Source organism: Stegodyphus dumicola, chromosome 2 (genome assembly GCF_044657685.1).
Source record: "Stegodyphus dumicola isolate Sdum_Otavi_A_Nest chromosome 2, ASM4465768v1".
Lineage (NCBI taxonomy): Eukaryota > Metazoa > Arthropoda > Arachnida > Araneae > Eresidae > Stegodyphus > Stegodyphus dumicola.
The window spans coordinates 12,968,245-12,989,774 of NC_140769.1; the positions used below are offsets into that span (position 1 = coordinate 12,968,245).

Sequence of the window (21,530 nt, forward strand, 5' to 3'; positions counted from 1 at the left end):
ATTACATGTTACAGCAATCCTATTTCATAATTTTGATGTCCTACGACTACTCGTTTTTGAATTATGCGTGATACACACATACATGCGTACGTAGAGACGGCAAAAAAAAAAAAAAAAAAATCTCTGCGGAATCCATTTTACAATCCGTTTTGGGAAAAAAAAAAAAAAAAGACCTTTGTTTCAGCAGTACGTACAGATATCAAGCAAAAACATTGTTCAAATGGATTCGAGAGCGGTCAAAATGAATATTTTCGTTGAAATATGATACCCAAAATTTTTCGCTATTACAATGCTTTCTTACAAGGAAGTACAAGAAAGTAAAAATATTCCTAACATTATTTATTACATAGATGATACAAATAAATTTACTTGTTTAATTTGAGATATTATACCTTTATCTATTATTTGAATGCGATAGGAAGCCAGATTATACGTAATATTATCAGCTCATTCGTACATTTGTCTTAGAATATCTTTGCATTTGTCTTAGAATATCTTTGCAGTAAACACTCAAAAGATATTCGTTAAAATAATCTTTCACAGAGTTCGCCTGCGAAATTATTTCAGAAGCAAGTAAGTGAATTTGCTACTTAGTTTTTCTTCTGGCTTTTTGAAACTCTAATCTTTTATGCATTAACGTTTATCTTATATCATTTTAGAAGTATATATAGGTAATTTATATGTAAGTTTAATATTGGTTAAATAATATTATGCACATTGTTTATATAATGACAAAAATATTTTTACCAGTCTTATTTCACAAGATTTCTGTGGTACAACGGTGACATTCAATAATTTTTTTTTTTTTTATATGGTATTATTATTGTGCATTACGAAGTTCTTTAAAATAAAATAGAATCTTTCAGAGATCTCGTAAAATGACTTATTTAGCTATTCTCTTCTCTGTATAACTTCGGTTTTAAAATGAAAATTCTCTAGAAGTATGCATTTTGTTGTCTTAGTATAAACGTATATCTGTAACAAATGCTGTTAATAATTTTTAGCCCAAAGGACCAATTTGTCCAGAAGGGCTATTAATTTCGTTTTGGCATTCTGCTTCGGTTCACTATAAATGTCGGTTTACTTTTCAAATTGTTGCCACCAAATATTAAAACACTGCATTATATTTAAAGTAATTAAGTAATGAAGAATCTGCATAAATGCATATATGTTTATTGCACTGTAAAAGAACAGCGGTATCTAGAGACATTCAATTTTGAATAACATAGTCCTCCATTCGAAATATGGACAAATTTTGGATTTGTTTTATTATCTGTTTCATATTTTATCAAACATTAAAGAATTTTTCATTAACAAACTCAAGAATTTCAAAGCGAGCACTGGCAACATGTTATGAAAAAAAAAAAAAAAAAAGAAACATTTTTATCTCCACCGCGCGAGACTGTGTATCGAAAATTCTAGAGATGTGCTCTTTTAAATATTTTGTGATGTTGCTGTTGAATTGAATTTTATGGTTTAAGTGCGAAGAACATGGTATTTAATAAGTAAAGGTAATACACAAAACGTTAAAAAAGCTTCCCTTTGGACTTGTAATATAAAATCTGAAAGCTTTCAAATTTTTATTTTTTTAACGTTATTTCATCGATATTATCAATTTCTTTTATTTGATTAGGAATAAAGTGGTGAGTAATGTATGTTTGAAGAAAATGTAATTGATTACATACATCATTGGGAAATAACCCATTTTAAATACTCTTCTTCGCTGCAAATGAGATATCCATATACTATGATGGTATTATCCAGCAATGCGATTTCAAATTTTTATTTATACAATTGGACCATGATCTGCGTAGACTTCTTAAGTCAGCTTTTCTCGCAGTAGTGAGCTAGTATCCAAGTTCTGCCTTCTCCTTAAAACTTATCTAATAATAACCTATTCATTACTGAAAGCCTTACTGATAAGATACAGCAAATGAAATGCATTATCTGTTGTGTATTTGCTATATGGCTTACGCTAAAGCAAATTAGTAAAAACGCTTTTAAGCAAGAAATCATAAAAATAAAAAGAAGTTAGTAGTATTATACTTCATTTATCGCTATCATAAATTCAGGTCATATTTGTTTTTAAAATAATCAAAGCAAGACAGCGAGAATCAAATGAACGAGTTGTATGGCATAGTTTTATCTTCTTTTAATTAAAACCTAAATAAATATTTACATGCATTACACAGAACAAACTATAGGCCTGAATTCAATTACAAAACTTAGTGGGAACTTAATAATCTCATCAAATATTTCTCATATTTTAATAAAACTGCGTAGTGCAGAAAGTATAAACAAAGAAACCGAACTGCTGATAATTTTTTTTACATTCCCGAACGTCCATATAGAGAGGAGCTAAGGACATATAACGCAATTTTTTGACGATATCAACAAATACTTCTAAATTTATGAGAATGTAGTCTATTCCTAGTGTACTCAGATAATATCGGAATAATTGTCGATTTTTCATCTCGCCCCAATCAATCCTTGATCTCGCTCAATAAGAGAAATTCTTTTAACACATTGATCACGTCAACATGCGGTCTACCATTACGTTACTGGGGTAGAATTACTGGAAAATGATCATTAACTGGAGGTAGTTAAAAGAGTAAAGGAAATAAGAAAAGAAAAAAAAAAAATCTGAAATGTTTCAGATTTTAAATTACGTCCAAAGGAGTGTTTTTTAACATTTTGTGTGTTACCTTTCTTTATTAAATATCATGTTCCTCGCACTTAAATCATAAGATCCAGTGCAACAGCAATATCGCAAAATAGTTTTAAAACGAGCATATCTTTAGAATTTCCGATACAGAGACTCACGCGCTGGAGATAAAAATGTTTTTTCTGCACAACGTTGACATTGCTCGCTTTGAAATCCTTGAGTTTGTTAATCAAAAATTCGTCAAAGTTTTAAAAAATAGGAAATCGATCATAAAACAAATTTCAAATTTCAAATTTGGTCTTCTACATGCTCATATTCGTTGGAGGATTACGTTATTCAAAATTCGATGACTCTATGTACCGTTATTTTATGACAATGTGAGAAATATACATACATTTACGCAGATTTTCATTATTTAATTTCTTCAAATATAATGCAGGACTCTAACATTTTATGGCAACAGTTTGAAAAGTGAACCGACATTTATCCGTCCGACGCAAAATGCCAAAACGAAACTAATAGTCCTTCGGTATTCAAATCCCTTTGGACTAAAAAACCAAGACCAGTTACGCAAGCCATTAAATTAAACAAATAAGAAAAATCTGAAAGCTTTCGGATTTTATATTACGTCCAAAGGGGCGTTTCTTTAACATTTTGTGTGTTACCTTTATTTATTAAATATCATGTTCGTCGCATCTAAACCATAAAATTCTGTTCGATAGCAAATATCGCAAAATAATTTTTAAATGAGCATATTTTTAGAATTTCCGATACACAGTCTCCGCGCTGGAGATAATTTTTTTTTTTTTTTTTTTTTCTTTTCGTACAGTACTTCCATTGCTCGCTTTGAAATCATCGAGTTTGTTAATCAAAAATTCGTTAAAGGTTTACAAAATATGAGATAGATAATAAAACAAATTCCAAATTTGGACTTCCAGATTCGAGTGGAAGTTCCAGATTCGAAATCGAGATATTCGAGTGGAAGACTACACGTTATTCATAAGTTGATGCCTCTAGATACCGTTGTTTCATCACAATGTGAGAAACACACATACTACATTTATAAAGATTCTTCATTATTTCATTTCTTTAAACATAACACAGGGCGATAATATTTGGTGGCAACAATTTGAAACGTGAACCGACATTTATAGTGAATTAACGCAAAATGCCAAAACGAAATTAATAGCCCTTCTGTGCTAACGCCCTTTTTTGCTAAAAAAAAATCTGAAATATTTTATACTACGCACAAAGGGAAGCTTTTTTTTTTTTTTTTTTTTTTTTTTTTTTAAAGTTTTGTGTGTTACATTTGTTTATTAAATATCATGTTTTTCGCACTTAAACCATAAACTTCAATTCAACAACAATATCGCAAAATAATTTTAAAAAGCATATCTTTAGATTTTCCGATACACTGTCTTGCGCGCTGGAGATTAACCCTTTGCGGCACAGTGTGTGCAGTTTGAACACACCTAAAAATTTTCTTCTGTACGCACAGAATGAAAAAGAATTTATAAGTTACTATAGATTACTCTGAACCTTCTTTATTTATAGTAGATGGCAGCTCAACACAAACCAGTCCATATATTTTAGCCGTGTTTAGTTTTTTAAGACCCTCATTTTTCAAAGAAATCTTCCAGATTTTTTTACGATATAAAAGGAATTGTTTGAAAAGAAATTTCTATGTTATCTTTTTGGCTGTATGCTAATCTCCTTATTCTATATGAGTTTTAAATTTTTACCTTGAAATCTTGCCTAAAATCAAACGGCGAACCCTAGGTGTGCCCAGACCGGGCTCACCGATAATCTAGGACAGCTGAAAGTCTGTATTCTTTGTTTCTCCGCATCTCATCGGTCAGTTCATGGACAACAATGCTCGTTTCAGCACTCTTTTCGAAGCTCTATTCAATCAGTGTATCCACTTTGGGCACATCCACAGAATTAAAAGATAACTGCTATCTTCACAAAATTTTACTTGTGTACTCCTCTAACTCTAAGCCTAATTAGACTGCCTACCTTTTATTTATTTATTATTATTATTATTATTATTATTATTATTATTATTATTATTATTTTTTTTTTTTTTTTTTTTTTTTTTTGTACAATGTTGTCCTTCTTCGCTTTCAAATCCTTGAGTTTCTCAATCAAAAACTCATAAAAGCTTAATAAAATATGAAATAGATTATAAAACAAAGTTCAGATTTGTGCTTCCAGATGCTCATATTCGGGTGGAGGATTACGTTTTTCAAAATTTAGCACGTTATTCTAGGTAGCGTCGTTTTTTGACAATGCGAGAAAAATACATACATTTATGCAGATTTTTCATTATTATTTTCTTTAAATATAATACAGGGCGATAATATATGCCGGCAACAATTTGAAAAGGGATTCAGACTTTTAAAGTTTTCGACGCAAAATCCCAAAACGAAATTAATAGCCTTTCTGGGCTAACCAGTGCCGTGCCTAGGCCATTGGCTGCCCACGTACTTTCCTAAAATTGCTGCCCGCAAATTTAAAAGAAATTGCTCAATGATTAATAAAATTTTTATTTAATACTCTCTAAGTACTTACATATGTCAAATTGTATAGAAAGTACTTACATATAGTAAGTTCTTATAATGAATTTTAAATATTTAAAATCGCGAGAGTCCGATCGCCCCTGATTTTGGCCACCAGCGTGCTTTTACGCTTTGCACCCCCGCTAGGAACGGCTCTGGAGCTAACACCTTTTGGGCTAAAAAGTATGTTAAGAATATGCACTCATGAATTAAAATATTCCGCCTCTAATGCAAGAGCAAGAAGATTCATACACATACAAAATATATACATCTACTTTACACATAATATGCATAAATAGTTTTGTGATTAATAATAATAATAATAATAATAAGTTAATAAATTCCTCAGTTTCTAACATTTCCAACACAACTTTTTCTAACATTTCCAACACTGGTAAAGTTTATTATTTTCTATGAAGTCTTTTAAGATATCTTGAGACTTACAACCAGGCTCAGGGATTAAAATTAAAATTATTTTAAAAAGTTAAAATTATTAATAACTAAATTATTTTCACAGAATTAACATTATCTCCCCAGGAATTTGTAATAAACAACGTACAGCGTAATGAGTGAATTTCATAACGAATGCTGTCTTAGAAGGATTGCGTTTTTGTGAAGTACCACAATAATTCGATTATTTGAGGTAAAATACACATAGCTAATAAATAACTAGATCAGTATTTCTTTAGCCTCAGTTTCGTAACGTCAAAGGGCTGAATGTAGGATGATCTTCAATTGTGTGTTCAGGAATTTTTATTCCTGAATTCTGGTAAAAGAACTGAAACCCGTACTTGTTCAAATGTAAGACAAATGTTCTTTTCCTGTTTAATATTTACCTCTGAAAAGCGTTCTAGTTAAACATGTATATACTATTTTATCATTTATTCCGTAGTTTCACGATGTGGGCGTTATCGCTTACTGGTTTGATGTGATGAGATCTGGGGGTAGGGATGTTACTAGTTCGAGGAACAATAAGGGAGCGTTGAGAAGTATGTGGGCAGTAAGAACAGACTTGGAACGTTTGATTGTTTAAATGTTTTTGAAATAAACCATTATAAACATTCACTTTATTTTCCAAAATCAGTCATGCACTTGCAAAAATTATATTAAATTATCCCAGCCTTCCCTTCATATAGATCGTTCCAAGTTGCATGTACAAAGGCTGTTCGTACAATTTTTAGACGATTTTGCTTTGCTGTAGAAAAATAAACTGTTTCGATTTTTTTTTAACTGCAGCTATATTTTCGAAAATATAAATTAGCGTCTACTACTCGACAGTTTTGTTTTCCTGCAAAATGGCACTTTTAAAGAAAGAAGCAGTGGATGAAATGCCGTGTTTGTGCTCTTTCTGAAGAAAATTATATGTATCTTGTTTTATTAAGGTGTGAAAACCGTGGTTTTTCGAAAGCTAAATCTACGATATTGTCAGAAATAAAAGGTCAAGGATGTTAAAGTTTAGCTTCAAATGAATAAAATTGTTCCAAGTACCCTACCCAAGGAAAAAAAGGAATGTTGCAAAGTCAAAAATGTTGTTAAAAGAAATGTTGTTAAAAAGAATGTTGTTAAAAGAAAATCTTTGAAATCAAAGGACAGTTCCAAAATCATTAAAATGCTCAGTGTCAACTGTAGACAAAGTGTTTAATGCCGATTCTAATCTTAAAAAGGCGGAAAACATAATGTGCACCTTCTTTCTCCACGGCATATCGCCGAAAGCAAAACGCGCTGCAGAATTCTTTATGAGAAACATTTATCCGGGTAAAAATGGAAAAATGTTGTCACAATAGATAAATTTCTTGCGTGTATTGAAATGACTGCAATAAAACGAGACCCATTTATTATTATAAAAGAGGAGAAAAAAATCTTAAGACAATGTTGAAAGAATCTAAGAAAGTTTTTGTATAGGGATATATGATTGTTGCTGGTTTTTCTTTATAAGAATGAATCAAAAATAAAGGAAGTGGAGAAAAATATTAAGATTAAACATAGTTTTTGCCTCGTTTTCAAGTATTAAATACCTTCTCTTTATCCACAGTGCCATCTATCAGTAGAATAGCATCAAGGCAAAGCAAACAGTCACACGTCAAAATCCACTGTTAATTCCTTGGGTAAAATGGAATAAGGAACGGATATCAAAACCATACACTTCAAACATATCCTTACTAATTCCCTTCTAATCAATGGGTGATACATTATCACTCATTGATTTTTGCGCTTTTGAGCTTGGACTGGACAAACGTCGAGCTATAACCCTCCTTGGACTTTGTAAAGGTGTTCAAGAGGAATTGGATAAAGTAACTCTTCCGCTACTACAAAAGATTTTATAGTCTTGGAAATTACGATGTAGAAAGATAGTTAAGAATTAAGGGTTATCGAACAGAACATTTATAAACCCAAGAAATACAGATAAAATGTTTTTGTCAATGCAGTGAAAATCGTCTAAAAACTGAGCGAACTGTCTCCGTAGTTTCATTTTACCTTTCCAAGGGAGCAGAACTTAAAGCTTTCAGTATACTATCCTAAAACCATGACCATAACCTACCACTCAGTATGTTCTGGCAGAAATTTGTCTTATCAAATTCATTGTTGCAATTTCTTTGAAAAGTCGTTGCAAGTCTGTTCCCATGTTGCGTGATGTTTCTCAATTGATAACTTAATAGTACTACTGTTAATGGCTAAAAACCAGAAGTGTCATCGTAAAACTTAAAACTGTGAAAAACGTTTATTGGTTTTGAATTAAATCTTTTAATAAAAATTTTATTATTTATTTTAAATATATAGCTTTGGAATGAATCATGGGTTTTACTTCGAAATTTAAAATAAAATAATTGATTGCTGTCATTTTTTCGTTCTTCCGTGTCTACAGACTATGCATGCTTTCCTTTTACAGCATCGAATGTCGAAGTAGTTAACATCGTCAAAAGAAACTTCTTCGTTTTCCGTTTCTGGTAAAGTAATTATCTCTTTAGGCACTTACGTATTACCCCGTCGACCGTGAAACTGTCGCCAAGCAGCGCAATTTAGTGTAAGGTAAAGACAAGCGTGATATGTCAATACACTCTTAACATTAGCGGGTTCGTTTGATGCAACTCCGACTGATTCTTTGTGAGTCACCTTTTCCTTTTACAACCAAGGATATACATTAACTGTAATTTTCCCCTGGGAAAAAATGATTAAAATTTATGATATGCCTATTACAAAACAACTGCCAGTTGACTATTTTCAAAGTTATTGGGTCCTGCCACTTAAAAAAAAATGTTAATGGACACAATATAATCAGCTGAATATGGCCAGTAAACAGTTGTCATTGGGAAGCTTATACTCATAACGCTCCAAACAGAGCTTCTGATAAATTCAGAGGATCTACCAAATTAGTAGAAATCGACGAAACCCTTTTTACATAGGTGTCACTTCCTTCAGAATTTCGCAGGAAAAATTGGACCAATTTTGACAAGATTTTAACCAACCTTTATGGTTTGAAGGTGGCCAACTTTCAGGGTCGACAGGATGATAAGTAAGTACCTCCTTTTAATTTTTTTTTTTGGGGGGGGGGGGAATAAATACTTTTATACACATCAAACTCGCATACATTATGTCGCCTTACAATCCCAGCCTTTACGACAGTTAAAGTTTAAGTACTAGTCATCAATTTCAACTAAACGTTTATTCTTATATAGGTTCCAGAAATGTCTCAGACTTGGAAAACGGGCATTCTGTTATTAGCTGCTGTTGCTTTGAGTGCAGCTGGGATTTTGATTTGGAAAAAGAAGAAAAGAAGCTATGTCAAAGTGGGAAAGATTGCAAAAATACTCTTTTATCCTGTCAAGTCTATGAAAGGGTTTGAAATCACGGAAGGAAAATGCACTGGAAAAGGATTGGAAGTTAATGGTCTTCTAGATAGGTAAAAAAAGTGTTACTCTACCGTATATCCTTCATGGGCTGATATACGAGAACAACTCGAAAAATCCGAATTTTGAGTTATGGCCATTATACAGACCATTATACAATTTTAAAATGGTTTTCCCTGCGACAGTAGCATTGCGACACAATGTAGACAGTTTAAGTTAAGTTTTTTTAGTCGGACTAACAGGTGACAGTACTCTCTCTGCTGCATTCTTTAGTTTGTCGCGTAAATTCTTTGCAATGCTGACATTCGTCAGCTTGCTCCAGGCAACGGTACGGATATAAAAGATCTTATACATTAAATATGTCAAAGTTTTATGATAAATACTAACAATGATACCATACACCTTCGATATTTCTGTACTGAAATAAAAACAATCTTTTGATTACTTCTTCGATAAGACATTTAAAGGACAGGAATTTTAAAACTGTCAGTGTGAAAGCCTCCAGAAGCAGTTGGAGTTTACGATCCTTTCGGGAAACAAGGTTTAAAAAACTTACAACAAACCTTTTGCATTTCCTGAGAAGAAATTTGACGATCTACAAAGTTTAATCGTGGGTAATGCAATATTAAACTGCTACTCAGCATTTTGCCGAAATTTGAATTTGAATCACTGTAGATTCTGTTTCGAAAGTTATATAAATATAGGCTGTTCTTGGGAAATTGCTCATATTCTCTTGTGCTTTGATTAACGATGTAAAACTAAAACATGATTGCAATTTTGTAACTATGTACTTGTAGCGCCTGCTACAATATGATAACGTAATTAATAAAGGTTAATTTCTTATCACTAAACTTTTTCATTATTATAAGCCATTAACTTTCAGTACATTTCAACGTAATGAAACAAATTAGGTATTATCGTGCCCCGTGAAACTGTCGTCTAAGAGCGCGAATTAGCGCCAGTTGTAGATAAGCGTGACTTAACAACATCCCAATCTAGGATTTCGTTTGAAGTAACCCCGACAATTCTCGACAAGCTACTTTTTATTTTTATGAAAAAGCATATAAATTAACTATTAGTGCTGTATTATGGGATCCCACCATTAAAAAACAGGTGCATCAATGGAAACAATATGATCTGCTGAATACGATCGACAGTAACATGATCGAATGATATCTATGATCGAAAATACAGTTACCTACGGGAAATATGTACTCAGAGCGTTCTGAACGGAGCTTCCGGTAAAACTGGAGGGCCAAACAAAATTTAAAAAATGCTATGGAAGCCTTTTCAAAGGAAGGGCAAAAACGAAGTGAGACGAATTTTTATTGTTTATTAAATACAGATGTTTCAGTTCTTTTAGAATTCCACAGGAACGATTGGCGCAGCTTTGGCGAGATCTTTCGTGTTGTCAATTTTCGTGTTTCAATGATAGCCAAATTTCATGGTAGAAGGGATAATACGTAAGTCCCAGGAGGGGGGAACTGATAAAATTTGTTATTAAATAATAACAAATCTAGAACATTATATAATTATATTTAATCTATAACAGAACTCATATGAAGCCTTTTTAATAATGCTTACTTCTGAATCCATACAGCCCCGCTAGAGACAGAACATTTAAGGGGCTATCACACGTCGGTTTGTTTCGGAAGAACAACTGTTTGGAATAATTTTTCTGCTTTGTCACAACAGCCAATCAAAACAGATCGCTTTGGGGTTAACGCATCAAGGATCAAGGAAGTTCGTGTTACGGAGTTCTTAGACATAAACGCCTTTACCTCCACATCATCTGAAGAATAAAATGTCATCATCAAAAGAGGGAATTTTCTAATACGGTAAAAATTTTGTTCAGCCGAAAAAAGCTTTTAAGAATAAGTGCCTTCACACTGGAAACAAATATAAACTCAGAAGGTCTAATTTTGTGCCAAAATAAGGGCCAGAATAAACTAGATAGGGGCAGTCATCTTAGACAAAATTTTTGCTAAAGACTAGAAAATACAAGCAGGTGCTTCCTTGATACTAGATCTTTCTTTGCGAACGTCAACTTCGCGGAGGGGAAAGGACGGGGGTGACGCTCTTACGCGTCGAAAAAGTTGCTGTGTCAGTTGGTCAGCTGACGGAGGGAGCAGTTTCGTTTCCGCCCGCTATTCAGTGCGGTCTTTAAGGCCAAATGATTGACACCTCTTAAGCGGGTGCTAAAAGCAAGTAAAAGGCCCTTTTAGAAGGGCTGAAAGAGCTATTTTGAAGTAGAGAAATAGTCAATTGACTTTAAAATTAGGTTCAGTCGCCTGCGACTGTAAAGCTTCTTCTTAAAGAAGCAGGAGGGTTCCTCCGGTCAATGACTTAAGCATTCAAGACTCGAGAGGCGGGGAGGGGAAGGAACAAGAAGTAATTATTCACATGCATGTCAGTGTGAGCATACCTTGCCCGTTTAAATGGGTTTGCAGCATAATCCGGGTTGAGAACCGATCTCGGTCTCTTCCTAGATGAGGCGACTGCAGGATCATATACAGGTAGCATATGCAGCACAGGATTTGCAACATGTTGAATATTTTTTAAAACGTTTTCCGAAAGTCGCTATATAAAGCGATTAATGGGCATAATTTTGAGATCATTATGAATCTCTTCTTTCCTTATATACCACGGAGCTTTGAGTATTTGCCGAAGCAATTTAGATTGAAAAGTTTGGACATGTTTTCTGTTAGTGCTGATGGGCCCCAAATGGGGCATGCATAAGTCAGAACAGGCCTTATGATAGACTTGTAGAGCAAAATCTTGTTGTCAATTGACAGGTCGCTATTTAAAGCGAAGAAGGGGCGCAGATTGGATTTGAGAGCAGTCGCATTCGCAATGATTTTTTGAATGTGAAGTTGCCAAGTTAATTTTGAATCAAGTAATACACCAAGATATTTATATGAAGAAACCCAGGGAATAGGTTCACCGAAGAGAATTAAGTTATCTAAACGGGGGATATTTCTTCGGATGAACAGAGTAGCAGCACATTTTGCGACATTGATTTTGATTTTATACAAACCGAGCCAGAGTTCTAAGGCTGAAAGGTAACTCTGTAGTGTAGAGATTACCGTGAATGTGTTGGAGTGTTGTGCGATGATGGCTGTATCGTCCGCATATAAAGCAAGATCGATACTAGGGGCCTTAGGAATGTCATTTACGTAGAGGTTGAAAACTGAAGGCCCGACGAGACTGCCCTGTGGACAGCCGGCATAGATTGGGAGTGGAGAATTCGTGGTTAACTCGCACACGGAAACTTCGTCCGGTCAAGTACGAGTTAATAATTTTAATGAAATGAGCCGAGAAACCAGGCCGCATGAGCTTGTAGATAAGTCCGTCATGCCAAACCCTATCAAAGGCTTTGGCTACGTCAAGATAGACGATACCAGTTTTCTCTCGCTTGCGAAAGCCTTCATGAATGAATTCCACTACACGTAATAACTGGTGTACAGTGGAGTGTTTAGGTCGGAAGCCGAATTGTTCCGGGATGATCAAATTTTGATCTCGACAGAATTCATTCAGACGATTAAGCAAGACATGCTCGTAGATTTTTGAGAGAGACGAGAGCAGACTAATTGGTCTGTAATTGACGAGTAAGTTTAAATTTTGTCCCGGTTTTGGAATGGGCACGACTGCTGCAGTTTTCCAACAGTCGGGAAAATAGCTTCTCCTGAGCATTAAATTAATAAGGACCGTAATCCAGACAATAAACATTACGGGAAAGTTTTTTATCATGCGATTCGAAATTGAATCTATGCCAGGGGCCTTGTCAGGTTTAATTTTATCAATGTAAACCATGACTTCAGTTGGATCAGTTGGCCTAAGGTCAGGCGTGAAATGTTGTGATAGAAAGTCTTCAACCCGTGAATGGATCCGCCCCTGTGTAACCGGGCGGTTACAGTAGGAGTCGTTGTTTGGTGTGAATTGAGTAGCAAGGCTGTCAGCAATAGCTTCGGCCTTTTCTGAGTCTGTGCAGGCCATCTGTGCGCCATCGGCCGTTTCAAGGGGCGGAATGAGCTTGTACTGTTTGCGTAATCGGGCGGCTGCACGCCAAATCGATTTGTTTTCAGTCGTTAGGGACTCAATATAATTTTTCCACTCCGCTTGTTTTAATAAGCTTGTTTCAATCCTTATCTCGTTTTACATCTTGCGAAATTGGACGCGGATACTAGGATCGCGCGACCTTTGCCAGATTCTTCGCAAGTAGTTCCGGTGCTTAATTTTGAATTTAGTCTCAGGTGGGAGTCTAGCACCAGGGTGCTGAATAGGTTTTGAAGCCGCAGCTCTCGCTTCTTTAAGTAAAGACTCCAGATTTTTAATCTGCCTGTCAAAGTCCGCATTGCTGGAAATTTGTATGGGAGGGAGTGCTGTGTTTTCCAAAATAAATCGAAAATCGTCCCAATTTGTTGAGACTCGCTCCTGTAATTTTGAGTAACGATTTTGAACATCTAAGGTTATCAAAATAGGATAGTGATCAGAGTCTAAATCTTGTATCACTTCAATTTCATGCCTAAAGAAAATATTATAGAAAGCAGCCAGATCGAGTACTGCAGGGGACCCTCTTACAGGGTAGTAAGTCGGGAGGGTAGGAGCTATGATCTGTACATGGTTACTCTGGCACCATGAATTTAGACTAATGCCATAGCTGTTCCTGTTAGGACAAAACCATGCGGTATGACGTGAATTTAGATCGCCAGCAATGATCATGTGATTTGAAATATTCAAAAGTTTGTCAAAATCACTGACAAGGAAAGAAGGCCTTCCACGTGCAGTTGATTGTGGAGGTAAGTAAGCTGAAACAATTGTGAGTGGGGGAGAATTTTGAAGGAAAATTTGGATAATAGTCGCTTCCAAAATATTTAAATCAGGGGACGGTATTATGTGATGTTTGATCGAATGTTTCACATAAATACAAGTACCACCACTCGGATTTCTGCCTTGTGACACTCTGTCCGTCGAGTAAATGTCATAATTCCCAATTTTGGGAGTATTCCCTGAGTTTAGATGAGTCTCTTGGACTAAAAACACGTCAAGATCGTGTTCTACCACAAAGTCTCTTACTTCATGGATCTTGTTTTGAAGTCCATTGGCATTCCAGGAGCCAATGGTTAGTTCAGAGTTGGTAAATGAACTTTTTCTGACACAATTGAATGTTAGGCCGTTTAAAAAGATTCCTGGCTGAAAAACAGAAGACATGGGTCTAATGAAGGTCGAAATTAATTTGAAAGCTCGATATAGCTTTCATATAGGTAAAAGGCCCTCATCAGAGAGTCTGCCTGCCTAAGCTATGTCATAGCTCTTTTGAAGGCTTGGAGCAGAATATGCTTGTCTACCGTAGGGTCACGGGAGATTTCAATCAAGCATTTTAGTGTGGATGCGAAGACATCTTCGGAATCATTTGCACACTCTGCTGAGGTTAATACTGCTGGGGCTACAGGTTTTTCTGCTGCCGGCAGTCTTGGATTCTGAGCTCTGAATCCGTGCCCGGTGGCGTTCTTCACCGCCGTTGCATACGACGGTGAGTTGACGTCGTTAGGGGGAGCAGGCATGGGACGTGCTTTAGTAGCTTGTGCTTGGAGCTTAGAAGAACCTTGAGGGGGCTGTCTGAGCAGCTGCCCTATTTTTAAGCGTGGTTTTCTTTCCACGAGACCGCTTATTAGCTGGGTGTCGAGGACAAGATTTATATGAGGCTAGATGACTTCCACCACAGTTGCAGGAAGTTGCAGGTACATCAAGCCCCTTGGTGCACTCACGTGCCCAGTGGGGTCCAGAGCATATCACACAACGGATTGGCAAAGTGCAGAGTTCTGAAGAATGGAAAAATCCTTGGCACATAAAGCATTGAGTAGGGCCCTTTCGGCCGCGATAACGCTGAATGCTGACCTCTGTGCCTCACATGTCAGTGACGGCAAACAGTTGGTCGAGGAAAGGGTGTAGGATGACTTGTACATAAACAAGTGGCATAGGATGTCTGGAGCCTGGCTGGTAAAGCCGAACGCAGCGATGCACTTTAAATCCCAGTGACTCGATTTCCTCTTTGACGTCCTCGACATCAATTTCCACAGGAAGGCCTCTGACTACAATTTTGACTGTCCGGTCCTGTTTAAGAACAAAAGTTTTGAATTGGATGCCGGCTTGCTTCATCCAACGTGTGACCTCCCTGAACTCCAGTTCAGTCTGTACAAAAATTTTTAAATATGGTCCAGTGAGAGTACTCTTAAGGTTTGGGCCAATTTCTCTTAAGAAAGACACCTGGGTCTTCCAGTTCTTGCTACTCCTCATATGAATAACCGGGATTTGATTTTGAGGCTGTGGTGGAGGGGGGAACGCTCCGTGCCTGCTCGGAACTGGTTTCTCCCTTGGGGGTTTGCTCCTTGACGGGATCACCGCCGTTGATGAGCCATTCTTTAATAGCTTCATACTTGTTTCTACTGTTTTTTCTAGCAATATTAGTACTAGCTAAGTGAGAATTTGAAATAGAAGTATTTGAATTTTGAGTAGTAGTTTGGTTACTGTTACTATCCACAGTTGAGTCAATTATGGGAGGTTTTCCCATTTTTCTAGTGGCGGGAGTAATAAACCCCTCAGAGTCCACTGTTTGCGTCTTGCGCTTACGGGCAGAAACAGGTTTTCCTCGGATCTCGTGGGTCGTTTTCGCCTCCGTTTGGGGAGGGAGAGGATTTTCAACGGCTGTAGCGGCCATTTTGGCTAACCGCTCAGTCTCGATGATTTTTAGAAATTCATCTCTGGTCGGAGGCAAGTGAAAGATAGGAGCTTCTAACAAGTTCGCTATCTCGTTGATCTTATGAAAAAGTACTTTACCAGCATTGTCAAGCTGATTGTAGCTGGCAGTATCCACAGGAGTCGGTGTTCGTCTCATGAAGTTTTTCTGCTTCTGAATGGATTCGAACTGATGTTTGAGTTCGTAAAACTGACTGACAAGTCTTCCCTGTTCATCATCCGGTGCAGGGGTGATTTGCTGTGGTTGCTAATTGCTCACTGTAGTACACAATTGCACAGGCGAAGTATCCAATTTGGTATTTTGCACATTTTGCTGTGAAGAATCACAAAATTCCATAGTTGAAGGCTGTGTCAGCGGGAGCTCGCAAAGCGAGCTACCGTCCTCGTCCGCGTCCATACTCGGAATCCGGGTTAACGCAGGGGAAACTGGTTCCCCACTACAAACAAGCTGATAGCAATCGAAGCTGATAGCTGATTGGTTGAAAACGAACAACCTGCAATTTTTTTGGAAAGGAAAGAAAAAAGTCGCTCGTCTTTCTTTCAATAGTAAACCAGGTAGAAAAATTGTCGAAACAGTTGTTCGTGTGAAACAAACGCCGTGTGATATGGGCCTTAAAGACCGCTGAATGTTGGTAGTTTAAACCTGCTTTAGGTTCGAACCTAGGCTGCCTTGTTGGCTTTCGTTGTTTTCTTCACGTGTAACATGAACAGGACATCGGACATCGCTGGTGATTCATGAAGCATCAACCGCTAGGAATTTTGACCTCTAGTTGGCGTTGTGCTCTGAGGCCTTTGGCTAGAAATAGGAGAATAAGCGCTTTTGCGCAACTTAGATTAGTATCTAAGTTAAACAAACATGAAAATGTTATTCGCTATATGGAAAATGCAAAATAAAGTTGAAATATAATAAATATAGATGAAGTAGATTATATACGTATCAAGAAATTGTATTCTTGCGATGAGGACTTAAAAATTATTTGCAAATTATTTGCGCTAACACTAGAATCATAAAATGCGTTGAGAGTAATAATATGGATTGGAGTGAGGTACAAACAAAGTTCCGCTTTGTCGGGAGCAAAGTCCATTGCTTATTAAGTTCTATAAAAGTTGAATACGTAATAAATGAAAATGCAAAATGATGTAGAGAATTCAAAACTAGGTCCTGATGCTTTGCCAGTTGAATCACAGTTTTAGTCTAATAAATGTTGCTTTGATGGGATTTAGTAACTATGAGCATGAAGAAAAACGAGGTTATTGCACTTTTGGCCTGGATTGGCGAAGTTTAATATGCAGAGTCGTGATTAATGGTACGAGGACGTTTGAAGGAATGCGCAATTGTAGGATCATAGTTTGCGAGTTGAACGATAGGATGATGTTCTGAATTTTGTACATTTCTGAAGAAGTTATGCGAGGTCATCAATATATAACCTTAACCTTGGGCATGAGGAATTTTAAAATCCTGATGTATTTGTTGATTTCTGACAAACTTTTTCTCAGAAAGTCCTGCACGAATGCGTCCTTCTTCTTAAGCAGATATCCCTCGAGGCTTTGCCGTATTCCAATAACTTAACCTAACCCTAATCTATCAGCAAAGCGTGGTTTTTTTTTTTTTTTTTTTTTCATTTAAAAACAAAAGAACACTTTATTTGAGTTGTGTCAGTATTATAGCCCATAAGCGATATACTCTATAAATATTCTATACTTAGAATCCAAAGTTTGATCAATCATCAAAATGGTTGCTCACTTCCAGTACTAGTCAGCTACTTTCGTCAAGACTAAATATGCAGTTTACCAGTGCTTTTCAAATTTCATGAAGAATCTAAAATGAATTTAAAAATTAAGCAAAGAGCTTTAGGAACTTGTAAAACTTGTTGAAATAATAATTTTTTTTTGCAATAGATTTCATGGTTGGAAATAAAATGTAAAGGCTGTAAAGGGTGCCTCGGGACTTTTCAAGAATAAATACAAAACAATCTCAAGATCTCAGGCAATGTATCAATGTAAAACGATTGCTCAAAAAGCTGGTATGCGCTCCCAATTGAATCGGGGAAAGTACAGTATTTTCCTCCGAGTATCTTCCTAGAATTACTGTAGGATGTTCTAGAAGCCAGTCAGCGCCGTATATTTACAGTTACATGAAAGTAGAAATTTCTCTCGGTGCTGCAGCTAAATGCTATGTGTCTGATGTGTTCGAGAAAGACCGCTAATCATCGTTGTATTCTGAGGGTTTCTCTCTCTAGAAAATACTGTAATTATTTGTGAAACAATTTTTTTATCCTGTGTCTAATTCTTGCGTTTGTGTTCATTTTTTTAAATTCACTATCGTTACGCCTTCACGTTTCATTTTCCCTCACGAATTCTATGACAAAAAATTATCATTTCAATGTGTTCTGTCACATCTTAAAGTGCCACCAGATGAAATAGTGGTTAGTGACGCTGACTGCCATACTGAAGGGCCTGAACTTGAATCCCAGAGATGGCATGGATGTTTATGAATGTATAGTATTTTTGCAGCATGAGGGCATTCAAAATACCCGGCTAGCCGAAAGTCCTCTCGAATGGCTTGGTAGCAGGAGGAGAGGAATCGAAGACTCTCTGATTCGCCCCCCCCCCCGAGGTGCTCTCCTTCAAAATGAGGAGGTGGAACTGCTAAAGCTCTAACTATCACCTGAAATATGATTTTAAAACACCCTATTGTAAAATTTGCAAGCAGTGGAAGAAACTGTAATAAAATTTCTGCCGGAATACAGAATTTCGCAGCCGAATCTCTGAAGGGAATAATGGGTAAATGCGTTTGGTAACAGACGGTGTTGCCCAGGTTTTCCTGTGTCGCTTCAGTTCCCTTAATGATTTTTCAAGTTAAAGCAGTTCTCTGTGTACGTGAGGAGAAGATCAGCGCAAAAATTTGAAGAAATATTTGGAGAAGAATGTAAGCGTTTTATTTTTTTCATAAATCACATAATCCTCCTCATTTAATAATTAAAGTTTGTATTTTAAATTACTAAAATGCATTTTATTTTCATACATCGATAATGTTTGCCGACTTACAATAAATATGAATGGTTTAAAAATGTTTCTAAAAAATGTCACGAAAGGCACAAGCTTTTGGCTGATAAGAAACTTTTACCTTTTCAGCTGTAAAAAAAAATCACCAAATTATGGCAAGATAGTTGCGTTAATACGCAAGTACGTACCTGCCTAACAAAGTGCTAGTAACTAAAGACAAACACGCCATGAGAGCATGACAAACGAGCCGCATCAGTCACTGAAATTTAAGCCTGCTAAATACTGGGATTTCGTCCAGGGTTCGATCGTAGGCGAGCGGCTGGTTCCTTGCTATTTCCGTATTTTTTTTTTTTTTTTTTTTTTTTTCAATCTATGTGTTTATTCAATATGAGACTATTTTCCTTAGAAGGGTCTTCAAGGGACTTTCCTTTCTCTACGCACATAGCAAAGTTGTGCTTTTATCATATTCAGATAACGTATCCTAACCTAGCAGGTGTTGTATTAGTCAATTTCTCAGCTGTTTGGCTTGGTTAAACCGACCGCCAGAAGAGGATGCCTACTGTATTTATAAATTTATTTTAGACATTTATTTATTTTTTGAAAGTATTTAAAGAAACCTTCATGTATATATATGGGAATCGTGCCTCAACGAAGCACCAGATGCCGCTATCTATATCTACGGTTGGAACTCTCCAGGTAAACACATCTTCACTTGGTTCGACAAGCCGACAGAAGCGGTCTAACGAAACGCTTGCGAAGGAGCTACCAACTAGATGCGTACTGGTCGCGCGTAAGCGATCTGACCTGGACTTGACCTCACGTAGGTGGTCAGTTGTATCTTTTACCTCTCATACTGGAACCAGTGTTGTGATTCGTCTCATAAACATACTTAGTCCATCTGTACATACTCATCCCGTTTATCTTTTCTTCTGTGAACCAGGAATAAAACCTGATACTTTGAACAGTGGGTGTGATCTCTGTTTAATGATAAGACGTCACCCCCCACATATATCCATTAATATATTTAATTTAGTCTATGAGTAGGTGATGCTTATTCCAGTTAGCTAATTCGGAATAACTTGTAAATCTAATATTACACTTGAAAAAATTGATAAGAACAATTTTTAATCTCAAATACTGATTGTTCAAAGATCGAAGTGGTCAATAACTATTGAAAAGCACGTACTATCAAATTGTTTCTACATCCTTTCCATGAATTGAGTAAGGTATTCAGATTTTAATTACTGAATACGAGCATTTCATATATTTGATAAAATACTCACGTAAAATTTTCATGAGATTTGCGAAGCACTGATAAACTCTTTTATATTTCGGATCTATGATTTTTTTTTTTTTTTTTTTTTTTTTTTTTTTTTTGTTTGGTTTAAAATAAAAAAGGAAATGAACTTAGTAATAAACTTTCTGATTAAGCAAATTTTTGCTTAAAATCTTGTATGAAAATTTTCCTTTTCATATTTCACGATGGCTTATGATTAGAAATTTTACGCGGCAATAAATGTTAGCAGCTGAGTTTGAACCATAATTCTTCAGGATTTACTTCGCTCAACTAACTGTATAGAGATATTAAGATATTTTTTTGGAAACATAAGTAGTGAAAAATGAGCAATGCCGTCGCCGGGAATCGAACCTATATTTCTCGAATACGTGTCGGGTGTGCTAATGTTACACCACGAAGACTTGCAGAAAGGAGGGAGAATATACCTTATATACTCCCACTTTTAAAGAGAGACTGGGAATTAGGGGACCCAGTCGCCAAATCCTGAAGGTGAAAAATCATCATCCACCGCCTTTTAGTTCGGGCGCCACTGTAGATTTATTAGGATTTTTGAAGAAGCAGAAGATGTGAAAAATGAGCAATACGCCTAGCCGGGACTCGAACATGGACCTCTTGAATACGTGCCGAATGCGCTACCGTTACACCATGAAGGCATGCAGAAAGGAGATAGAAAATACCTTATAACTGATTGGTTAATTGTTCATGATAAAATATTTGAGGATAATTTGCTACAAAAAGCTTATCTTCTTAGATGACGCTTTAAGAGAAACTGCCTCATATTCACATACTTAAAATTTATATGTATAACCATCCATGAAGCCAATTGCAAAGGTATTATGTACGGTGCAATTAAAATTCCATGCAGACTTTTTTGGGTTAATTAAGATTTTGTAAAAGAAGAGATTAAATTTCACTCTTTTTTAGACAGACACAATCATATATGCAATCTTAAATTATCTTGAAATGACGTTTGAATTCAAATATGCAATTAATTATTGAACTAAATGTTTTCTGTATTATCCTCTGATAGGTCTTTCATGTTAATTGGAGATGACGGCGTTTATTTTTCTCATGGTAAAGCTCCACTTCTTAGCTCGTTGCCTCCACCACAAATCCAAGGAAAATATCTCATAATCTCGAAACCTTCAGGGCTTGATTTGAAAGTTGAAATAAAAGATTCTCCAACACCAGGGGATAAACTTATTGAATGTCGGTAAGTATCCGTTTGCATTTACTGTTATTTAATAGAATAGTCAATAACTCTCCATGTAGCGCAAGTATTTCTCATCCTCTTCTCGAAGTTCAACTATAATTAATGGCAAAGCTTAAATTAAAAACATTTTACATTTTTTAAACTATTTGCATGGTATTAGATTAAGAAAGCGACTGGTATCATTAAGGAT

At 36.0% G+C, this 21,530-nt stretch overlaps 1 protein-coding gene across 2 annotated transcripts in view; it reads left to right on the forward strand.

Moving 5' to 3' along the window:
* Positions 1–455: 455 nt before the first annotated feature.
* The window catches only part of LOC118191140 (mitochondrial amidoxime reducing component 2-like), a 34,338-nt gene continuing 13,263 nt past the window's right edge, over positions 456–21,530 (forward strand). The window contains exons 1-3 of one of the 2 annotated variants that reach the window (XM_035361941.2): positions 456–573; positions 8,898–9,121; positions 21,158–21,340. In XM_035361941.2, the coding sequence (XP_035217832.1) occupies positions 8,907–9,121; positions 21,158–21,340 (398 nt within the window). In that variant the 5' untranslated portion in view covers positions 456–573; positions 8,898–8,906. The remainder of the gene's footprint in view (positions 574–8,897; positions 9,122–21,157; positions 21,341–21,530) is intronic. The other variant, XM_085810453.1, reaches the window with a different exon arrangement.